The 20,777-nt window shown below is 37.3% G+C and overlaps 1 protein-coding gene across 1 annotated transcript in view; it reads right to left on the bottom strand.

Annotated features, from left to right (window-relative positions):
- The window catches only part of LOC124804747 (putative helicase MOV-10), a 317,343-nt gene extending 301,909 nt beyond the window's left edge, over positions 1-15,434 (bottom strand). Inside the window, exon 1 of the mRNA XM_047265048.1 lies at positions 14,876-15,434. Coding sequence (XP_047121004.1) covers positions 14,876-14,915 — 40 coding nt within the window. The 5' untranslated portion in view covers positions 14,916-15,434. The remainder of the gene's footprint in view (positions 1-14,875) is intronic.
- Between the last annotated feature and the right edge of the window lie 5,343 nt (positions 15,435-20,777).

The following is a 20,777-nucleotide window of genomic DNA, read 5'->3' as shown; positions in this document are numbered from 1 at the left end:
TCATCTTCAGATCTAAAAATAAAATAAACATTAATAAATAACTACTTCTCCACATAAGGTAAATTGAAAGCATTTACAACCAAAAAAATCTTAAAATTGCACCCATAAAAGTAACAGCTCTGTAGTACATGTATGACAACATGCCATGGAATCTAGCATTTTACAAAATGCACTTTACATCATACAGTCCCATGTGTCTTGAGTCTTGGATGGAGGGAGACATGGGGGAGCAAATGCACTGACAATATACAGTACTAAAATGTAACAAAGATGTTGTCTAAGAGATGTAATACAATTACTTCAAAACTAAGAAGTTAAGGCAATGCACCAAACACTGACATATGAAATATCTTGTTAAAATTCATAATTAAACTAAAACACTGATCTAAAATGTTGAATGCATGCAAATTCACCAAGGGGCATCTGAGATGTATTTTCTGCTTGTGAACATTGGGCTCAGTCTTCCTGCAGCCTGGCTGGCACTTAGTGAGCTGCTAAGGTAATATTCTGCCAAACTGGGTTATACTAAAGCTGGAGAGTTGCTGCTGACCAAACTGTTGGAGTATGTTGTCAAAATTCTCTAAGTATTTCCAATTCTTGAAGTCACAATGGAAACAGAGCATTGTATCTGAGTTTTTCCTGTTATGTCCACATATTTAGAGTTCTTCCAAGATTTTAAAAAATGTCCCTTGGGCACTGCGTTAAGATTTCAACCTGTGTCACTATTGGTCCTATTGAATGCTTGATTTCAGTTAGTTGACTTCAAAATGCTGTCCCATTGTTTCAAAGTGAAGCATATTCTTTGACTCATGCCTCAAAAGTTCTACCAGTCTGACCAACATGTTGTTTATGACAATCATTGTAGTCAATCTTGTACACACCCGATGCTCTAAATTTACAACTTGATTTATTTGTACCGTGTTTTCATTTAAAACAAATTGTTTCATTTGTGCACATGCCTATTCTTAACTCAACTTTCTGAAACTCTTGCAATGTTGTATCTGACACCCTTCCTCTACATTCTATAGCCATGTGAATAGATTTTTGCACTTGGTATTCATTAGTTAACGTAATAGTAGCCGTTTTCAGTGTGTGCATTACTTTAAGTTGTGGAAACCTTTTAGTAGCTATTTCAGCTGTACAAATGTTAGTTATAGTGACTGGCTTAAGAATAGCTATTTCATTTTAGACTGGCTTAGGATTGGCTATTTCATTTTCTTATCCTGTTCACTTGATGGTAGCTTAAGCAACCTGTTACTTAAGGAAAGAAAATACACCATTTTGTATATAGTTGGTTGTCATGATGTAGAGGCTGTAATGAGATTTTCGCAAGTGGGTTTCTTGTAAATGCTGAATTTGTGTCTACACCCTTCTTTAGTGGCAGATGTATTACCATTTTACATCAGTGTTCAACAGTAAGTTTGGCTTTGGGGTTGAAAGAGTACTCAGCTTTACGATACAGAAAACTGGGTTAAAAAAAAGCTTTTGCACAGGTGAAACTCTTTGTTTTAAATTATAATGTGAAACAAATAAGTCAAGCAGTAAATTTAGTGCATTGGGTATGTTCAAGATTAACTACAATCCCTGTCATGAACAGTATCTTGGCAAGATGGGTAGGACTTTTGAGGCCGATTTGTATACTAGACTTCAGTATGAAATAATGTGACAGCATTTTGAGATCATCTAACTGAAACTAAACATTCGGTACGACAAGCAGTTTGTAAAGGGACACCCTCCTCTAGCATTACTTTTCCTCAAGAGAAGTAATCGACACCAAAAATATTTTTTTGAATTTTGAATAGGTTAACAATATCTCAGCTATTTTTCTAAAAGAACTACATATGATTTTGTACACAATGTGTTATAATTCAAGCTAAAATCTGTAAAAAGAAATTGCTTTATTTTCTTTATTACAATCGATATGTACTATCTCAGAATGTACAGTTGAAATTATTTTCTTTTATAAACATTTGAAATTACAAAATATTTGGCACACTTAAAATTTCTGTTATTATTTACGCAATTTGGCACTATTTATTATGTTACTTTCTGGATTCATTTATAAGATGATAACATAAGTTAATAGAAACTCATTTGTCAAGAAAATTTGAAAACCGTATGGAATATTGTTGGTACCGCAGAGTGAAGTAGCAGTTGGCATGCATCTGATGTGATTGAGCATGTTTTTATTTTTGGAAAGAACAATGTAAATTTTCAGCTTTGCTGCCGTGGAAACTGTAAAGACAGTGTGTTATAGAAAAATGTGAGAGAACAAAATTTTGAGTAAAACAAAATATACATCGCAGGCTCACTTCAAATTTATTACGTCAGTTGGATCCATGAGAATCTATAATATCACAAATTTCAGCTTCAAGAATCAGCCCCTAGACGTGAAGAACTGGAGCGAACTAAGAGAAAAGGAGATAAGTAAAACGTTTATTGTAAATCTTACTCCTCTTGAAGCTTATTAAAAGGGTTAACCAGAAAAACAGGACATTCAACAAATGATGAGAGGGAGGGAAAGACTACAAGGGACACAGCATGAAATGTTAAACACCGTGCCTTAAGCGACATTTTTTGAACATTTTGGAAGAACTTGAAATTTGTGGACATAACCTGAAAGAACCACAAAAATACACTATTTCCTTTATAACTTCAATAATTTTGACATGCTCTGAAAGCTTGGTTCGCAGCAACTCTCCAGCTTTGCTACAAGCCCAATTGGCAGAAGATTACCTTAGCAGCCCGTCGCACTTGCTGGCTGAGTGGCAGCTTTGCTGCAGGCAGAGTGACTCCAATGTGCACAAGCAGCAAACACACCGCACTCAACATTTTAGAGCAATAGCTTAGTTTTTAATTAGGAGTTTTAACAAGATGTTTTATGTATTAATGTTTGATGCATTATCTAAATTGCTTCTTAGTTTTAAATTAATTGTATTACATCCTTTAGATGATATCTTTGTTACATTTTAATACCATACAGTGTCAGTGCTTTTCCTCTCCCCCTCCCATCTTCCTCCCTCTCCTACCCATCATCCATGACACATGGGTCTGTAAGATGTAAAATGTTAGATGCAATGGGATGTCATCACAAGTATACTGGAGAGCTGTTGCTTTTATTTTATGTCTTATGGTTTGACTATGTTCTTTCTAAAGAACTTTTTCACAACTCATGATTAACCAGGTACAATTTAAGAATTTTTAATTTTTAAATATTTTCAGTCCATGTTATCTATAAAAAGGTATTTATTGATGTTTATTTTATTTTTAGATCTGAAGACAATCATTAAATGTGATCAACACTAGTCATCAAGTGTGGCTATTTGCAAAATTAGTTACAGTGAGTATGAAGGAATACTTGTTTGGTTTGGACTGACAGAAGTTAGTTTTCAGTTTGGAGTACCAAATAGTTCAGCGGAATTCTTTCATCACCAAATGCCACATATTCCATTACACATTTTTCAAGAAGGGAGAAGAAAACTGATGTAGCAACTGCCACCCAAACCCCCTCCTAACAACTTTTTCCAAAAAACCTAGGAAAATGGATTTCAGGAAAATTGTTAATCACCTCAACAGCCACAATGTTCTCAGTCAATGTCAATTTGGTTTCTGGCAAGTTCCATCAGCCAAATTCCCCATTCTCTTAACAGCAGCTTAGCTGCATTCGGAATCCTATGTGACCTATCAAAAGTTTTCAACTATGTCAACCATGAAATTCTGCAAAATAAAACAGAATTCTATGGCTTAAGCAGAATAGTGGGAATGGGGCTTACATCTTAACAAACAGACAGGAAGCAGCATTTAAGGTTTACAGGCAGTAATGGAACTCCAGCTCCCTCAAAACGGGGCACAGCCACACTGGTCTGCAACATGGATCAGTGCTTGTGACCTTGCTGTTTCTTATATTTACAAATGACCTCCTCTATTCTGCCCATTACAGTAAGCAAGTTCACCGTCTTTTAAGATGATACTTCTCTCTTAGTAAAACATAAGGGAAAAACCTGGAAACCACTGCTAAACAGTGCATTTGACAATATACTCAACTGGTTTAGCTGTTTTGGATTCTCTGAATGTCTAAAAAAAACTCATTTTGTAGCATTTCATGTGACGCAGAAAAAATTGTGAAGATATAAATACAGCAAATGGACTCTGCTTAAGTTCTTAGTGTATATATTAATAGCAAATTAAATTGGTCCTGCCAAGGTCCTATATCTGGAAAAAAGATTTCATCCTGGAAGTTTTGCCTTATGCACACACATAAGGATATTTCCATTTATTGTTGTATTACAGCATCATATTTTAGAGTAATCGCCCCTGGCCAAATAAAAAAATAAAATTAAACTAAGAAAAACTTGTTTACAAAGGAATGTTACACATTAAGAGTGGTGTTCATTCAAAAACACTAGTGCACAAATTGTTTTGGAAATTACAACTTTTCACAAAGACATTTCAGTATATTTTCTACATTGTATGTCTTATTAACAAAACTACTCTCTTTTAAAAACCATTGCTGTAATGCATATCATGGCTACAACACATATAGTCAAAACAGGACAAACTTCGCTCTTGGGCAGAAGGGAGTTAATTCCTCAAGCAGGGAAGTTTTCAGTGCTCTTCCTATAGGCATCAAAAGTATTGCTCTCAAAACATCAAAATTTAAGAGCAAACTGAAAGAATACCTGCTGCAAAATTAATTCTACTCAATCTAGCAACCGTTTCATGTGTTGAGAACCTCCTGCGACTATATTGTCTATCAGAGTGCTGAGTTGTAGAAGCTAACAATGTGTAAGAAAACTGAGTCACCTGCTGACTGTGAGACAATTGAATTTCCACTTGCTTCAAGGGCAGATTTGTACACCATTGTTTTAAAGAAAACAAATTACAGAAAGCTGTGTTCTCAGTGGATTCCAAAACCGCTTCCAGGTGATCATAAAACAAAAGACTGGGTGGTGCTTTATCATTTTTGACTCCACAAAATCAGGTAGAAGGTGAATTTTTGGACCAAACAGTTAGTTATAAAAGATGAGACTTGGGTGTCTCACATGACTCCTGAGACCAAGCAACAATTAATGGAATGGCGATACACATTGTCACCACACTGAGTAAAATACAAACAGACAACCTTAGCATGAAAAATCACAGCAACTGTATTTGTTAGAAAAGAAGGATTTTGTTATTGGTTTTGTTGCTGAGAGGCAAAACAATCAGTTTTGATGTTTACTGTGTCACTCTGAAAAAACTCATGCCTGTCACACAAAACAATCAGTGTGGCATGCTGTGTTCCACTGTCATGTTGCTCCATGACAGTGCAAGGCCACAAACACAAGGTCTAATTACATTTTTTGATTGTGATCAACTGGATCATCCACCTTACAGCCCAGATGCTGCACCCAGTGATTTTCACTTGCTCTGATACTTAAAACGAGTTTCTTGGTGCTTTATGGTTAATGGGCATCACATTGGATAACATTGCAAAAGGTACACAATATTTCAACAAGACAGCTGTTCTTCATCTTCATGTGCTTACTGACATGTTGCTGCTGTGCTCACCAATATATGCACTGGCTCATCAGAAATGCGCAAGAGCCAAGGGATGCGGCTATAGCATCATCACAGACGAATCATTAAGCTCTTTCAAGCAACTGCCAGCATCTTCTTCCATTTCTAGCTATTTGGAGTGCAGCTGTTTGGTGTATAAGTAGTACAAGCACAGCCAGACTTCACCAAAAAAAAATTACTGGCACTTCCAAGCTGCCTGATTTTCGCGTATGCAATTTGAGTGGTTGTGATTTTCATGTGACTATGTTTTGTTTGTAGGGGTTTGTTCAATCTTTTGGAAGCTGTTGCAGTCCCCATGTTTGATTACTTCATGTTTACACTGTTAATTGCAATTATTCCTATAAATCACTTTTACTTGTAGGAGTGCAAAAGAACTGCAACTGGCTGAAACAAGAAACTTGCAACTGCCATTTATTCCAGATGTCCAGTAAATCAGAATCAGATTTTCTGTCAAGTAACAAGGAGTTGTAACTGTTACACCATACCAAAATACAAAAGAATGGAAAGTATTTTGAGGAATAGATGTCAAGTACAGTGATACTGAATTTATGGAACATTTTCATGTGTGGCAGAGGGGTTAAGTGTAAAATTCACCCATTAGAAGTATCAGTTGGGGGGAAATGGGAAATGGCTTCCACTAAAGAATATTCTGATCTTTTTGTGGTTCGCTGCCCACAAATTGCCAAGTTTTAGAGATGTGGCAGACTGATTTAACATCTGTATTGATTCTTTGCACCATGTTACAGAAAGAGTGACTTACTTTATTACTGGTTTAGGAGTCAATGTTACAAAGTGGATGTCTGCTAACGAAAGGGCACAAATTGAAGCAAATTCCCAGGGAAATACAATTCCTAGCATGACTGGGGCAATCGACAGGACACACATTAGAATAGAGATTCCTCCAACATATCCCTAGTTGTGTATAACTGGAAAAATTGTTTTTCCTTGCAACTTCAAATACTCTGTGATCTCAACAGACAGATTCTGGACTTACTGGCTATCCAGCTTCTGTCTATGATGGGAAAGTTTTTTCAGGACATAAACACTTTACCAAACCTGTGACGAAAAGTGCAGGGAATTTCATGGGGGTGACAATTCCTACCTCTGCACTAGGACTTTATTGGCCACATTTAGAAATACAGTATTTTTCAATATAGTTCAAAATGATTTTAACATGGCACTCTCAAGAAACGTATCAGCTGTTGATCTACCAATATTCACAGGAATCCAACCAGTAATAAGGCAGGAAGCATTTAAGTGGAGCAAACACCAAACATGGGTTTCTACATTATCAAACCTCTGCAGGTGCAGTATTACTTTTTTTTGGCACTTGAAAGTAGCTTTCTGGCAGCTGCTTAAGCAAACCTATAGAAGACTTTTAACATCCAGAGGCTCCTGTGGAGCAACAGACCATGGACTTTGCATGCATGATGTGGGAAAAGTGTGGCCACAAATTGTGATCTATAGCACATGCAGTCTGTGTGATGGTCCCCTGTTTAAGTGCCCTAACTTCAATTCCCTGTCTGTGTTGAATCATTGGATTCACTCCATGTTCACTCCATCTGCAGCCAAAGATGCCGTAATACCATCAATACAGATTTCCATGCCTTGCTGAGTTTAAATCCAGTGTCTCCATTAATCAGGTTGTTAGTGGTATGTATTTCAACTGCTTCTTTAATGACGAAGTCCCAGTAATGGAGGCAGCCAAGAGGATGTCTGTCTCTCCGCACTTCATGCTACGCCCCTTGTCAATGCAATGTTCAGCAGACTTTTTCTGGCCAACCGCTAATCTGGTGTGATGTCTGATCTGGCCAATGTACAATTTTCCACATTGGCATGAGATTTTATATATTCCTGGCCTCCTTAGACCTAGGATTTCTTTTATCAGAACCCAGTACCACTTGTACTAACATTGGAGGGTTAAGATACATGTTTCTTGAATAGTGTGCTGATCTTCATATGGTAGAAAAACATGCCCGTGGAGTTCTCCACTTCTTTTGACTGTTCTTGTATTTCAGTGCGTGCTGGCTGAAGTGCATTTCTACATTGCTTATAAAAGTACCAGTTCCAAACAAACACAGAGCAAAGGTTGCTAAGTCTGCTGATAAGCCCTCCCAATCTGAAGTAACTGTAGTCCCATGAACAAGAATCTATAGTACACCACCATGCTGAGACATGTTGGTGGCAGATTGTAGCTTGTGCATATAGATCAGTGTGAGTAGGTTTACAAAATGCACTGTTACTCAATGAATCATCTTCTTTTCTATGGGCCAAGACGTGTAAAAGCCAAAGGTCTTGATCTTTCTCCACTTTCATGGTGAGGCAAATGCTTTTAAGTTAAGGTGTTCCAGAAATGAAGGACGTGTTGCTGTCCCATGCGGCCACACAATAAAAGGTGTCATCCACAAATCTCCAGAAACATTTAGGATTCAAAACTGCTGACTGAAGTGCTTTGTCCTCAAAGTCTTCCACAAAAAAAAGTTGTTGCTATGGGAGACAAAGGGCTACCCATAGTAACTCCATCAGTTTGGTCAAAACATTGTTCATTAAATAAATTGTAAGTTGAGATAAGCACATGTTTGAAAAGCTTATCTCTGATGAGTTTTAGTGAATCCACCAGAGGTACTCATGTGAACAGAGACCACATTGTAACTCACTAATATGTTGGTTGGTACAAGATGCAAATTCTTCAGTCATTGTATAAAATCTCCTGCATTTCAAATAGGATATTCACATTTTCCTTCTAAAAGGCTCAGAAGAGTAGCCAAATGTTTTGCTAGGTAATATGTTGGGCCCCAATATTGCCCACAATTGAGTGAAGCACAACCCCTCCCGTATGTATCTTAGGCAGACCATAAAGTCATGGTGGAACTGGTACTTCTACTGTTTTTCAGATGCTCACGAAACTAGCTGGATATGAGAAGGGCGGATATCTTCCTTTGTACTGCAGCTGTTGGATTGTTCTGGTGACAAATATATGCCAAGTCCTGCAGTAAATCCACCATATTGACAAAGTATGATGTTGCAAGCAGAAGAACAGTAACATTTCTCTTGCCAGCACGTAAAATTACTATTTCTGTGTCTTCTGTCATGGGACAGAATGCTTTTCTTTCTTCAGTGGTTGTGTTCTGCTTGGATGTGGGCACCCTTGTTACAGCCCTGCAAATCTCCCACCTTATTTGTTCAGCAATGTCACTGGCAAGTTTCAAGGCATCTTGCTCAATGGCACAGATAAAATCCTTGATCGGTGAAGTCTTTGGAGTGAGTGCAAAATTTAGTCCCTTTTCCAACATCAACATTGTTGTGTCACTCAGTGGGATAGTTTATCTTCTTGTGATGACTGGTGTGTAAGACAATGGAACTTTGCAGTTTGGTGTGCTTGAGCCTGCTGCTATGTCCAGCCGAAAAGTGACCACATAGCTCTGTCCAGCCAGCCCCAGGAATCAGCTGAGAGATGTGAAGAGATATTCAGATTAAGTGAAAGCAAGCTCCTGGCGAAACTGTCAAATTCTCACATTACATAAGGGATTATTTCTCTAACCAATGCTCTGGTGGTTCGTTGTTTAATTCTCTTCGTGGCTGTAGGCTCCATATAATGAGTAAACTTTGCAAATGTCATAATAGTTTGCTAGTCCCAACATCTCAATAAAATTGCAAGAGAGCACAACAGTCTGTTTCTTTTGTTACAGACTTTATAGAACTCATGTATTCTGCTGATCAGTCCCTTCCCGTAGACGTACCCCAGGTGTTGTTTGGAACTTCCCCATTGTAATAACTGCTTCAGGGATTGAAGGGTGTTGAATCGGTTAATGTCATGACAACATCACAAAATTTCAATGAGACAGGTGCTTAATAACATCTTGCTCACGAATATGAGAAGCGTTTGAAAAGCCCGTGCAAAGTCCGAGAGATGGCACCACCAGCACATATCAAGGTCATGTTTAGTTAGTAGCATCTTTGAAAAGAACGCACACAAAGTTTCACCCATATTGGTCTATTTCTTTTTGTTTGGAATTCCTGTGAATCAAGTAACTCGAGTGACTGTCAAAAAAGAGTCGAAAAAGAATTTCGTGTGGTGATTAAACACGCCTCAGGAGGCTAAAGAGAAGCTTGATAAACATTACGGTGACTCTGCACCTTCGATTAGAACAGTTTATAAGTGGTTTCAAAATTTTTGGATTGGCCATAGGGGCACAAGTGATGCTGAATGTTCTGGACGCCCTGTAAAAGTTGTGACTCCAGAAATCATTGATAAAATCCATGATATAGTGACAGAAGAAGTAAGGTGGGTGAGATTGCTAGTGCTGTGGACATCTCGAATGAACGGGTACATAATATTTTGCATAAACATTTGGACATGAGAAAGCTATCCGCAAGATGGGTTCTGCAATTGCTCATGCTTGACCAAAAACGGAATCGTGAAGTGTTGCAAGTATTGTTTACAGCTGTTCAAGAAGAATCCGCAAGACTTTAAGCATCGTTTCGTCACTGTGGACGAAACATGGATACATTACTATACTCCTGAGACCAAACAACAACCTAAACAATGGATTACCAAGGGAGAATCTGCACCAAAAAAGGCAAAGACCATTCCTTCGGTCGGAAAGGTTATGGTGACTGTGTTTCGGGATTCGCAAGGGATAATCCTCATCAACTATCTAGAAAATGGTAAAACTATTACAGGTGCATATTATTCATCGTTACTGGACCGTTTGAAAACCGAGCTGCAAGAAAAACGCCAGCGATTGGACTGCAAAAAAGTCCTTTTCCATCACAACAATGGACAATGCACCAGCACACACCTCAGCAGTTGTGGTCACAAAATTAATGGATATAGGATTCCAACTCGTTTCACATCACCCCCTATTCTCCAGACTTGGCTCTCTTGGACTACTATTTGTTTCCCAATTTGAAGAAATGGCTGGCAGGACAAAGATTTTATTCAAATGAGGAGGTGATTGCAGCAACTAATAGCTATTTTGCAGACTTGGACAAATCCTATTATTCAGAAGGGATCAACAAATTAGAAATTGGACTAAATCTATAAGTCTAAAAGGAGACTACGTTGAAAAATAAAAAAGGTTTACCACAAACACGTAAGTAGTTTTTATTTTTGCACGGACTTTTCAAATGCCCCTCGTATGTGTGCTGGCTCGCTTGACAAGCTTAGGTGCCAAGGGGTGGGGCTACAGTATCATTGTACATGAATCATACAGGACTTACAACATTAAGTGCCTCCTGCAGAGGAATGGGACATGGTCTTTGCATGTGTGATGAGGTAAAAATGCGGCTGCAAATTGTGGCCCAGCAGGCACTCAGGCAGTGTGTTGGCACCCAGTTTGAGTGTCCAGAGTTTGATTCCCCAACTGTCTTAACTCATTGGGTTAATTCATCTGTGACCTGCAATCCAATTTCTATTTCTTGGTGTTCAACAGTGCTACAATGATAAAGTGTAAACTGTGGTCATGGATAGGGCTTTCTGATAGGTGACATTGGAATCCCAAGGTTAGCTGAGCTGTACAACAAATGTTTGATTGGAAATTACGTAGAAAAGTAGATAAAAATATGTTCAATACATTTAATAAGGAGAAAAATATATTTTCATATTTACAGTATTTTCCTTCTTATTAAAAAACAGACCTTATTTCAAAAATACACCTCATGCAGAATGACTGTCTCTTAGTGTATGAGTACACATTCATTCTGATGCCTTGTTGTATTAGGTACCTTACTTATTTTAATGTATTATAATGTAACCACAAGTATGCCCATTGTCACGAATCAGCCATATTGTACATTACTGTGTCCATTATTGTAAATTATATGAAGCTGATGAATATAAAAATAGAAAAAACAGTGGCTCCATTTCTTAACAACTCTAATGCTATTGAGATCAAACAAACTTGTAATAAAATAATACAAAAATAAAATAAAATCTACTTTATACAATATTCTCATTATTCATTCCTGCTGAATAAATCCTTCATTTACTACTGTCCACTTCAGGTTTTAACTGGTTTTCTTCAGCTATCTGAAACTTAATAATGCGTAATTGTTAAGATTCATTCCAAAACCACCGGCCGTCATTCAATAGCAGTTCTATTCAACCATCTTCCGAAGTGTTTGGCAAAGTTGAATTTGGACCTTTCATTAGTATGTTTGTATTGGAAAGAGTTTTTGAGCTATCATTTTAAAGCCATTACACGTAATTTGTGTATATTAAAATAATAGTCACTTGCAGAGAGGATGTACTTAATAATTCATTTCAGTAACTGTTAGTCACATGTCCCATATTTTCTCACTTTCCGGGTGTTTCACTTGTGTTCATTAATAAAGAAGAAGAAAATGATATATTCATTGATGAAACAGGATTTGAAGAAGTTACCTCTATAAAATGTTTGGGAACTGTATCTGACAATAAGCTCCAATGGAGAGAACATATAAATAATTCAGTTGCAAATTGAGCACCATAATATTTATTATGTAACACAAAAAATTTCTATTTAAAGTGTACAATGCTCTATTTAAAGTATATTTACAGTATGGAAATACTGTTTTGGGGAAACTCCAGTGGTAACAATAAAAAAAAATATAAAAATATATTTTGTACTGCAAAGAAAGCCCACTGGGAGGATTTTAGATTAAAAAAATTAGACTCACACAGAACTGCCTTCAATAATCTAAAAATATTTACTTTTCCATCCATGTACATATACAAAACAATAATTTATCTATGGCAGCAAATCACTAGTAAGAAATATAGTTGTTCATATGAAAGAAATATAGTTGTTCATTCATATGCTGAAAAAAGTTCTTGATACTCATGTGTACAGCTAGTAAAGCATCTTCATATGAGTCTACAGGACACTACAAGTGAAACAATGTTTCAAATCTTAAAAAGGATTAGACCTGACATAATGGAAAAAGATTTTTTTAATGTAGAAGCATATATGTGTACAGAATGGGGAATACTATATTATTTGTGTGTATGTACTATAATCAGTTGAAAATATTGTAATATACTGTATGTAAAAACTTGTAGTATGTTACTTTTTATTGTAATACGTAAGCTAAACATTATAAGTACATATTCTGTACATAATGTAATTACATAGGACCAAATATTCAAGAAATCAGTTTCACTTATAGTATATCAAATACATTTTATTCCAACTCTTAATATGGGTTGAGCTGTTCTATGGGCAGCAAATGAATCTATGCTAATTTTATAGAATTCATGTTCATTTACACATACGTTCAAGTTAATACTGGTAATGAATTATATTATGATAACAAGAAGTTGTGCTTGTGAAATCTATTACCGTCACAAGAAAACGGTCAGTATTCTTCATGTGGCTTCATAGATTTCACAAATTTATAACATTATAGTAGAATATCCATACCATACTGCCGTGGGCAGTGCTATTAATATTAATAGAAGGCAGTATGAGAACATGGGCTCCCTCATTAGAGATGATGAGTTCTCTTCTCTTTCAGTGTTCATGCAATGAGAAATATTATCACTAAATAATATCTTCAGATCATAGGATGTAGGGCACACATGAAATCTAATTTGTTTCCCGTCTAAACTGTACATTATGGAAACGTATGTATCAGCAACTAAACTTAAAAGTAATAGGTTTGGCAAGCCTATTAGCACCCACCAAGATTGTTCAAATAAAGACAATCTCCCGGAAGTCTAAAATATTCAGATTCTTTATTCTGGTACTAGTGTGGTGCAAGTACATGTAATAGACATCTTAAGTATTTACACTTACCTCAACAACATTAAAATTTACAAAACTATGTATTCAAAGTTATGCTCATATTGGGAACTAATAAGAATTCTTTTAATCAATAAAATTTGTTTTCTAACAAAGAGATAGATGCAGCTTTCACCCAAACAGTTTGACTGGCATACTCCCTACATATTTAGAAAATTACAACTGTGTTAGGTAGTTCAACAATTATGTAATCAGCAAAATTAAAATATATAAACTAATTACTCCTAAAATCTTATATTTCATGAATAATGGCCAATAACGTGTTTTGTTATCTGCCCCTGCTCTAATTCCTTCTTCTGAATTACAAGAACATATCTGACTTTTACGCTGTTTCGCTGGGGTGTCAATACACAAATCAAAATAATGCAAAACATGCTATTCTTGCATATTCTGGGTCTGTATTATTTCATATAGATCATTTACATTAAACTAAGATGCTGATTCCAGATATTGTTTACAACGTCCCCCAGGAAGAAAAGTTGTAAATCTGGGAAGGGCGTCCAAACGATAGTCTGCTGTAGGGGGGGGGGGGGGGGCAGACCTGGGAGTATCGGGTATTTTTAATATTTTGAAGACGCATGTTGACTTGCACATAGCCCTAAAAAAGTTCCAGTTTCGACCATGTTAAAAGTCTGCATAATACCGACTTTTAAATCATTTTCTCGAAAGAAAAACACCTATCTACACTGTATTGTATTTTTTTGCTTTCCCTGAGAATTAAAGGATTGGATGGGGCGCGGAGGGGCTTTGCTCACGGATATGGGCGCCCTTGACATCTACATAACACATGTACGTAGATCTTTACATCAATGTTTTCTTACGAGGTTTTTGATTGTACAAGGAATAGAAGTGGTCTACTCCTGTGGCATTTCATGCTGACTTTCAAGTGGCTGCGATGGTTAACCTTTGGAACAAACATCCCACTTTCTTTAATAATAATTCGATGTCTTTCAGTGGTTTCTGATTAACAGGCCTAGCTTACACGTACTTTACACTGGTATGTGGTTGTAGGATATGTATAGAACACCATTAAGTATGTTAATCTAATGGATAAGGGTACCGGTACGCTACTAAGCTGAAGTTTTCATTTGAACATAAATTCTTCAGGCATCGCCCCATTTATGCAGTGCTGAGCCTAATTGTAGGTTAATGTGGACTTCAAACCTAGGTGGTATTCGGCATTTTACATCTACATAAGTGAAAGTCATGGTAAAGAAACAAAAGCGAAAGAAAAAAAATTATTGGATCCCGCCGGGCTCGAACCTTCAACCTTTGCCTCACTGGCGCATCGCTCTACCACTACACCAGAGAACAACTCCCGGTCAGTAGTTCCTGAACAACTCTTATCGCAGTCTGAAGCTAACAACGTAAATTTACATCTATATACCTAGGAGGAACTAAGAGATCTAATGCAATGATGAAATAGGTTAATCAAAGTCAAGCAGTTGATTACCAGCAGCGTATAGATAATAGCACATGAATTACACAACATATCAAGTTCATAGAAGAAATTAGACAATTTTTTTACTCACATTGCTGAGGATATACCACAGCATTTCCCTTGTCCGTCATCGTTGCACGGAGTATCACCAGGGGAATCACCTGAAACGCGTCGCCAGTGTTTCCAAAAGTTTATAATTAAAGAATCAACGTACATGGAGATTCTTCACGTACTGTATCCATAAACAACGGCGTAGTGTTCGGCTCTTTAATACACGTGCCTCTTGAACGTTTTCAACGCTAAATAACGAGGCGCAAGGTGAACTGCTACTGAAAGGCACTTAGCATGCAAGTAAACATGTTTCCCAACAAGACACGCTCTTCCCTGTACCGTCAGCTTACGCCATTGAAATAACTCACTTTTCTCCAACGTAGTCTACAATATTCTCACTTTAACTATCTTCTGCTCTGAGCATAGCATTAAATCATTTCACATATTTTCCAACTGTCGATTGTTTGCCTTTGATAAACGCCCTCATACTTCACATCAACAGCAACACTGCATACAAGACGATGAGTTATTAAATAGTCAGCATGTACTTCTTGCCTCACGTATCATCAACTACAGTGAATGCCTCGTCAGCTTTGCCGTCGCATGACGTCATGCCACGTGCTACCACTATCCAACCAGCGCCGGCTTACAGGATTGTGAGGTTGAGTTAGGGGATTCCCACGTGCGAACTAGTTACCTGTTTACTATCCCCGCCCCCTTGCTCCCATCAACTGTTAGAAATAAATATCAGTTGTGGAGGATGCAAATAAAGCAGTATTTCGAACAAACGAACAATTTGGAGCGCTTAAGGTGAAGTTGTTACGGCTACACGAGTATGTGTTCTGCCTGCACAAGTATAGGGTTGCCACATTTCCAAACGAAAAAAAAACGGAGAGTATTATAGACAATTTTTGTGAACCACAATGGCTCTTCATTAAAATTCATGGAGAATAAGTAAAAACTTTGAGGTTCGCCGATGACATTGTAATTCTGTCAGAAACAGCAAAGGACTTGGAAGAGCAGTTGAACGGAATTGATAGTGTCTTGAAAGGAGGATATAAGATGAACATCAACAAAAGCAAAACGAGGATAATGGAATGTAGTCAAATTAAATCGGGTGATGCTGAGGGGATTAGATTAGGAAATGAGAAACTTAAAGTAGTAAAGGAGTTTTGCTATTTAGGGAGTAAAATAACTGATGATGGTCGAAGTAGAGAGGATATAAAATGTAGACTGGCAATGGCAAGGAAAGCGTTTCTGAAGAAGAGAAATTTGTTTACATCGAGTATAGATTTAAGTGTCAGGAAGTCGTTTCTGAAAGTATTTGTATGGAGTGTAGCCATGTATGGAAGTGAAACATGGACGATAACCAGTTTGGACAAGAAGAGAATAGAAGCTTTCGAAATGTGGTGCTACAGAAGAATGCTGAAGATAAGGTGGGTAGATCACATAACTAATGAGGAGGTATTGAATAGGATTGGGGAGAAGAGAAGTTTGTGGCACAACTTGACTAGAAGAAGGGATCGGTTGATAGGACATGTTTTGAGGCATCAAGGGATCACAAATTTAGCATTGGAGGGCAGCGTGGAGGGTAAAAATCGTAGAGGGAGACCAAGAGATCAATACACTAAGCAGATTCAGAAGGATGTAGGTTGCAGTAGGTACTGGGAGATGAAGAAGCTTGCACAGGATAGAGTAGCATGGAGTGCTGCATCAAACCAGTCTCAGGACTGAAGACCACAATAACATAATAATAAATAATAATGGCTTCTTAACTCTTTCTGGGATTTGATGTTAGCATCATATTGAGAACAAGATAACTATAATAGTTATTACAGACGATCAACAAATTCTTTACACATTGTACAGAACGTCTGTATTTTTTATCAGTAAAATATATATTTAATAAGGAAAATATCCGTTCCACAGCTGCATTGTGGGCGGAACTGCAAAAGAGTATTGCACAATTTTCGAAAGTTCTTAATATTCATCTCCAGAACGATGACATCATATCATCTACCAGATGTAGTTTTCTCTAAAAATATTGATCTGGTTTCCGGTTTGAGCTGTACGCTTAGAAGCATTCTTTATGCAATTTACTTCGTTAATCTTTAGGCATATTCGAAACGTTCTCTACAATCACAACACCTAGTATCAATGACGACGCCACAACCATGGCCGACACGATATACGGCGACGCACGGTACGCTATTCTACCGTAGCGAAGCTGAAAATCGCCGTGCCCGAACAGTCGACGATCGATCGCCCGAAGTGTTCCCAACCTGCTTTTATCTCTCCCAACGTACGGTACACCCAGCATCAATTTCTGTTTACCAGATGACACCCGATATCAGAGAAGAACTTAAGAAGAAAGGCCAGATTTTTTTTTTTTACTGTTTTATAAATTTGCAACCGTGGGCTGAAATACGACATTAGAAAGTAGGTGGAATCCCGATAAACCAGTTGATCTGGTAACCCTACACAAGTACCGTATTTGTTCTAGCTCTGACTTGTTTCGAGGACAGGTGTAAAAACACCGATCTGTTCATAATTTTACGTAGTTTTGTTTCCGCGAAACTGTCTCTAATTTAGGGCTTAATAAACTATTACAAACGTAGTATGCAATAAAGTTGTTGTCTTTATCAGTAATACAGTATTTTAAAATATCATAGCTGCATTACTAAACTGGCAGACAATTAAAACATTTTTGGCTCAAGGTATCTATTTCTTATGTATTTTCACTTGTTGAAATCTTAAATAAACCTAGAAATGACTGTTTAGCTCTTGTTTTTGCAATAAAGTAACAAGTTCTTTCTTCAGTCTACATTTTCTGTTTGGAGAAAATTTAATTTTTGAAACTGGAACTCATGTCAAATTAAAAACAGAATCTTTTTCAACTGTCAGTAGGCTCTAAACATACATACTGTTGTTGCAAGTGTAATTTTGTTTCGGTTGTAATTACTGAAGATTTTCTTGGCTTTGTGTCTTTTAAGATGTAAACTTTCCTAAAATGCCACGAAAATAAGCAAATTCAGTAATACCTTCTGTTGCACTTACAGTGAGATATCATTTTCATCACAGAAACGAAATCTGACGCCTTTTGTGAAGACTGCATATTGGTATTATTTTGGTATGAATGTAGGGGGTTAGGGTATGTCCTGGGCTCCACATATAAGTTGCAAATGTTGTCCTCTTATACTATGAGTTAGCGGAAAGTTAAAAAAAGACGATATGGCTTTTGCTGTACCTGTGGTTAGACGAGAGCCTACATATAGATGACTGCAATTTCAGCTTGATTCCACATACAAAGACAGCATTATCAATGAAGGAAAGGAGAACAATTCAGTCTCGAATCTTCCATCTGCTATTCGACCTACTCCACATTCAGATACTTCATCAGTTCCTACTAACCCCCCCCCCCCCCCAACCACAGTTCCTACTACCCCGCCCCCCTCCCCCAACCCTCCAACTTCGAGTTGCAAGCTAAAGACAATGACATATGGAAGAAGAACCCAGGGAGCTTTATGCATCCCATAACCCTGATTTTGAGGAAAAAGATAAACCACACCGACTGAGTCAGCAGAAGTTGAGTAATCTCACTTGATGCCTTTGTTTATCAATGGAGAAAGCAGAGCTTTTAGGATCAAGATTACAGCAATGGAATCTTTTCCAACATGATGTTAGGGTCTCACATTACAGTCAGTGTCAGAGGAATCTGCTTCCTTATTTTGTGAAGAAAAACAATGTTGTTGTTTGCTGTGGTATTAATGGTGGGATGAAATTTTTGAATTTGAACCATGATCCTATAGAATGGTGGCTTTTCATAGAATCCACCAAGATAAGTTTGCTGGGTTTGAAAGTGTAGTAGTCTACTTCACAATGGCAAACCTATTCATGTTGATCATGTAGTTCACATGAAGGAATGAAGGAGACACATGCAAATGTGAAAGCCTTCCTCAATTCAATTAAATACACTAAACATAAATGGAAAGTATGTAGCGATTTAAAGGTCACTGCTATTCTCTTAAGAATGTAACTAGGCAGTAATTAGTATTGCTGCTTTTTTGTGTGTGAGGCACTAGGGATAGATAATTACATTATATTCAAGCACACTGGCCTGCAAGAAATCTTAATTTTAGCGAGACAATTGTAATTATGAGCCTCTTGTGGAACCAAAAGATATTATTCTCCATGCCTACATATAAAGCTGGGGCTGATAAATAATTTCATCAAAATAATGAACAAAGAAGAACATACCCTTTAAGTACTTAAGAGGCAAATTTCCCACAGTAAGTACTGCAAAAGTTAAGGAAGGTATTTTTGTTGGGCCACAAGTTCGTCAACTTGTAAAGAATCGTGCATTTGATTGAATTTGGAGGGGGAAAGAAGAAAAGCTTGGGAAGCCTTCAAGAAAGCTATTCATGGATTTTAGGCAACCAAAGTGGCGATAACCATTCTCAGTTGGTGGCAGTACTCCTGTAAAAACACCATCAACTCAGATCCAATATGTCCTAAATGTAAGGTACATTTTGTCCACTGCCACCTAGACACTTTCCCTCCTTGGTGTGGAGCTGTCAATGATGAAAATGGGGAAAGATCAGATCAGGAAATTACTGTAAATGAAAAAAGATATGAGGACCATTTGAATGAAGCAATGCTTGCAGATTACTGCTGGTCTCTGTATAGGAATGCTCTGGAATTCACTGATAAGAGGAAGGCCAAAAGAAAATGAGCTTGTGAAGCCACCACATGAGTCTCTTCAGACCGAACCACCTGCCAGGGGTTCTTCATCAATTTAGAACCCTTGTAATGTAACACTCATTAAAAAAATTCAACTGGACCTTCAAAGTTGTTGACATGTTTGATTAAAAGGCATAGTTTCCTTTTAAACCGCTACAATAAAATATTTCCACACTTTGTGAATCACAGAAACTACCACAAAATTGTTTTATTTGTCATAATTTTTTTCAACCATAAATTTGCGAGGTTTGACACATGAAGTGATGCAAACATTAAAAAATATTTTTTTGGTTTGCTCTTGTTATAATTAAAGATTACAGTAGCTGCTAAGGCTTTTTTTCCCTTGTCCCTGGATACATTGCTGAGAGATGTAACACTTAGTGACAAAAATAAGATCACATTGTAACTAATAGTTCTAAAAGCTCTTTCAGCAAAGTTAATATTTGTACAATGAAATAAAAAAAACTTGTGTGAGCTAGTCCTAGAGATTATTCAAAAACCTTGACTCAGAACGTAAACATAAAATAGGACTATTCCATCACAATACAGTGCAAAAGTCTCATAAACTGAGAACTTAATTTGCAAATAAACCAGACTTGTACAAACTCTTCTACAAATTATGTATGTTAAGAAAGTTTTTATATATAAGTTTATAATTGATATCTGTCAGTGATTGTTATACCAACTGCCACTGATAGACAATGCACACACACACACACACACACACACACACACACACACACACACACACACACACATGTTGTTGTTGTGGTCTTCAGTCCTCAGACTGGTTTGATGCAACTCTCCATGCTACTCTATATTGTGCAAGCTTCTTCATCTCCCAGTACCTACTGCAACCTACATCCTTCTGAATCTGCTTAGTGTATTCATCTCTTGGTCTCCCTCTACGATTTTTACCCTCCACGCTGCCCTCCGATACTAAATTGGTGATCCCTTGATGCCTCAGAACATGTCCTACCAACGGATCCTTTCTTCTAGTCAAGTTGTGCCACAAACTTCTCTTCTACCCAATCCTATTCAATACTTCCTCGTTAGTTATTTGATGTACCCATCTAATCTTCAGCATTCTTCTGTAGCACCACATTTCGAAAGCTTCTATTCTCTTCTTGTCCAAACTATTTATCGTCCATGTTTCGCTTCCATACATGGCTACACTCCATACAAATACTTTCAGAAATGAC

This window comes from Schistocerca piceifrons, chromosome 7 (genome assembly GCF_021461385.2).
Source record: "Schistocerca piceifrons isolate TAMUIC-IGC-003096 chromosome 7, iqSchPice1.1, whole genome shotgun sequence".
Taxonomy (NCBI): Eukaryota; Metazoa; Arthropoda; class Insecta; order Orthoptera; family Acrididae; genus Schistocerca; species Schistocerca piceifrons.
The sequence above is the reverse complement of the archived record's forward strand: the minus strand, read 5'-3'. Positions and strand labels throughout refer to the sequence as shown.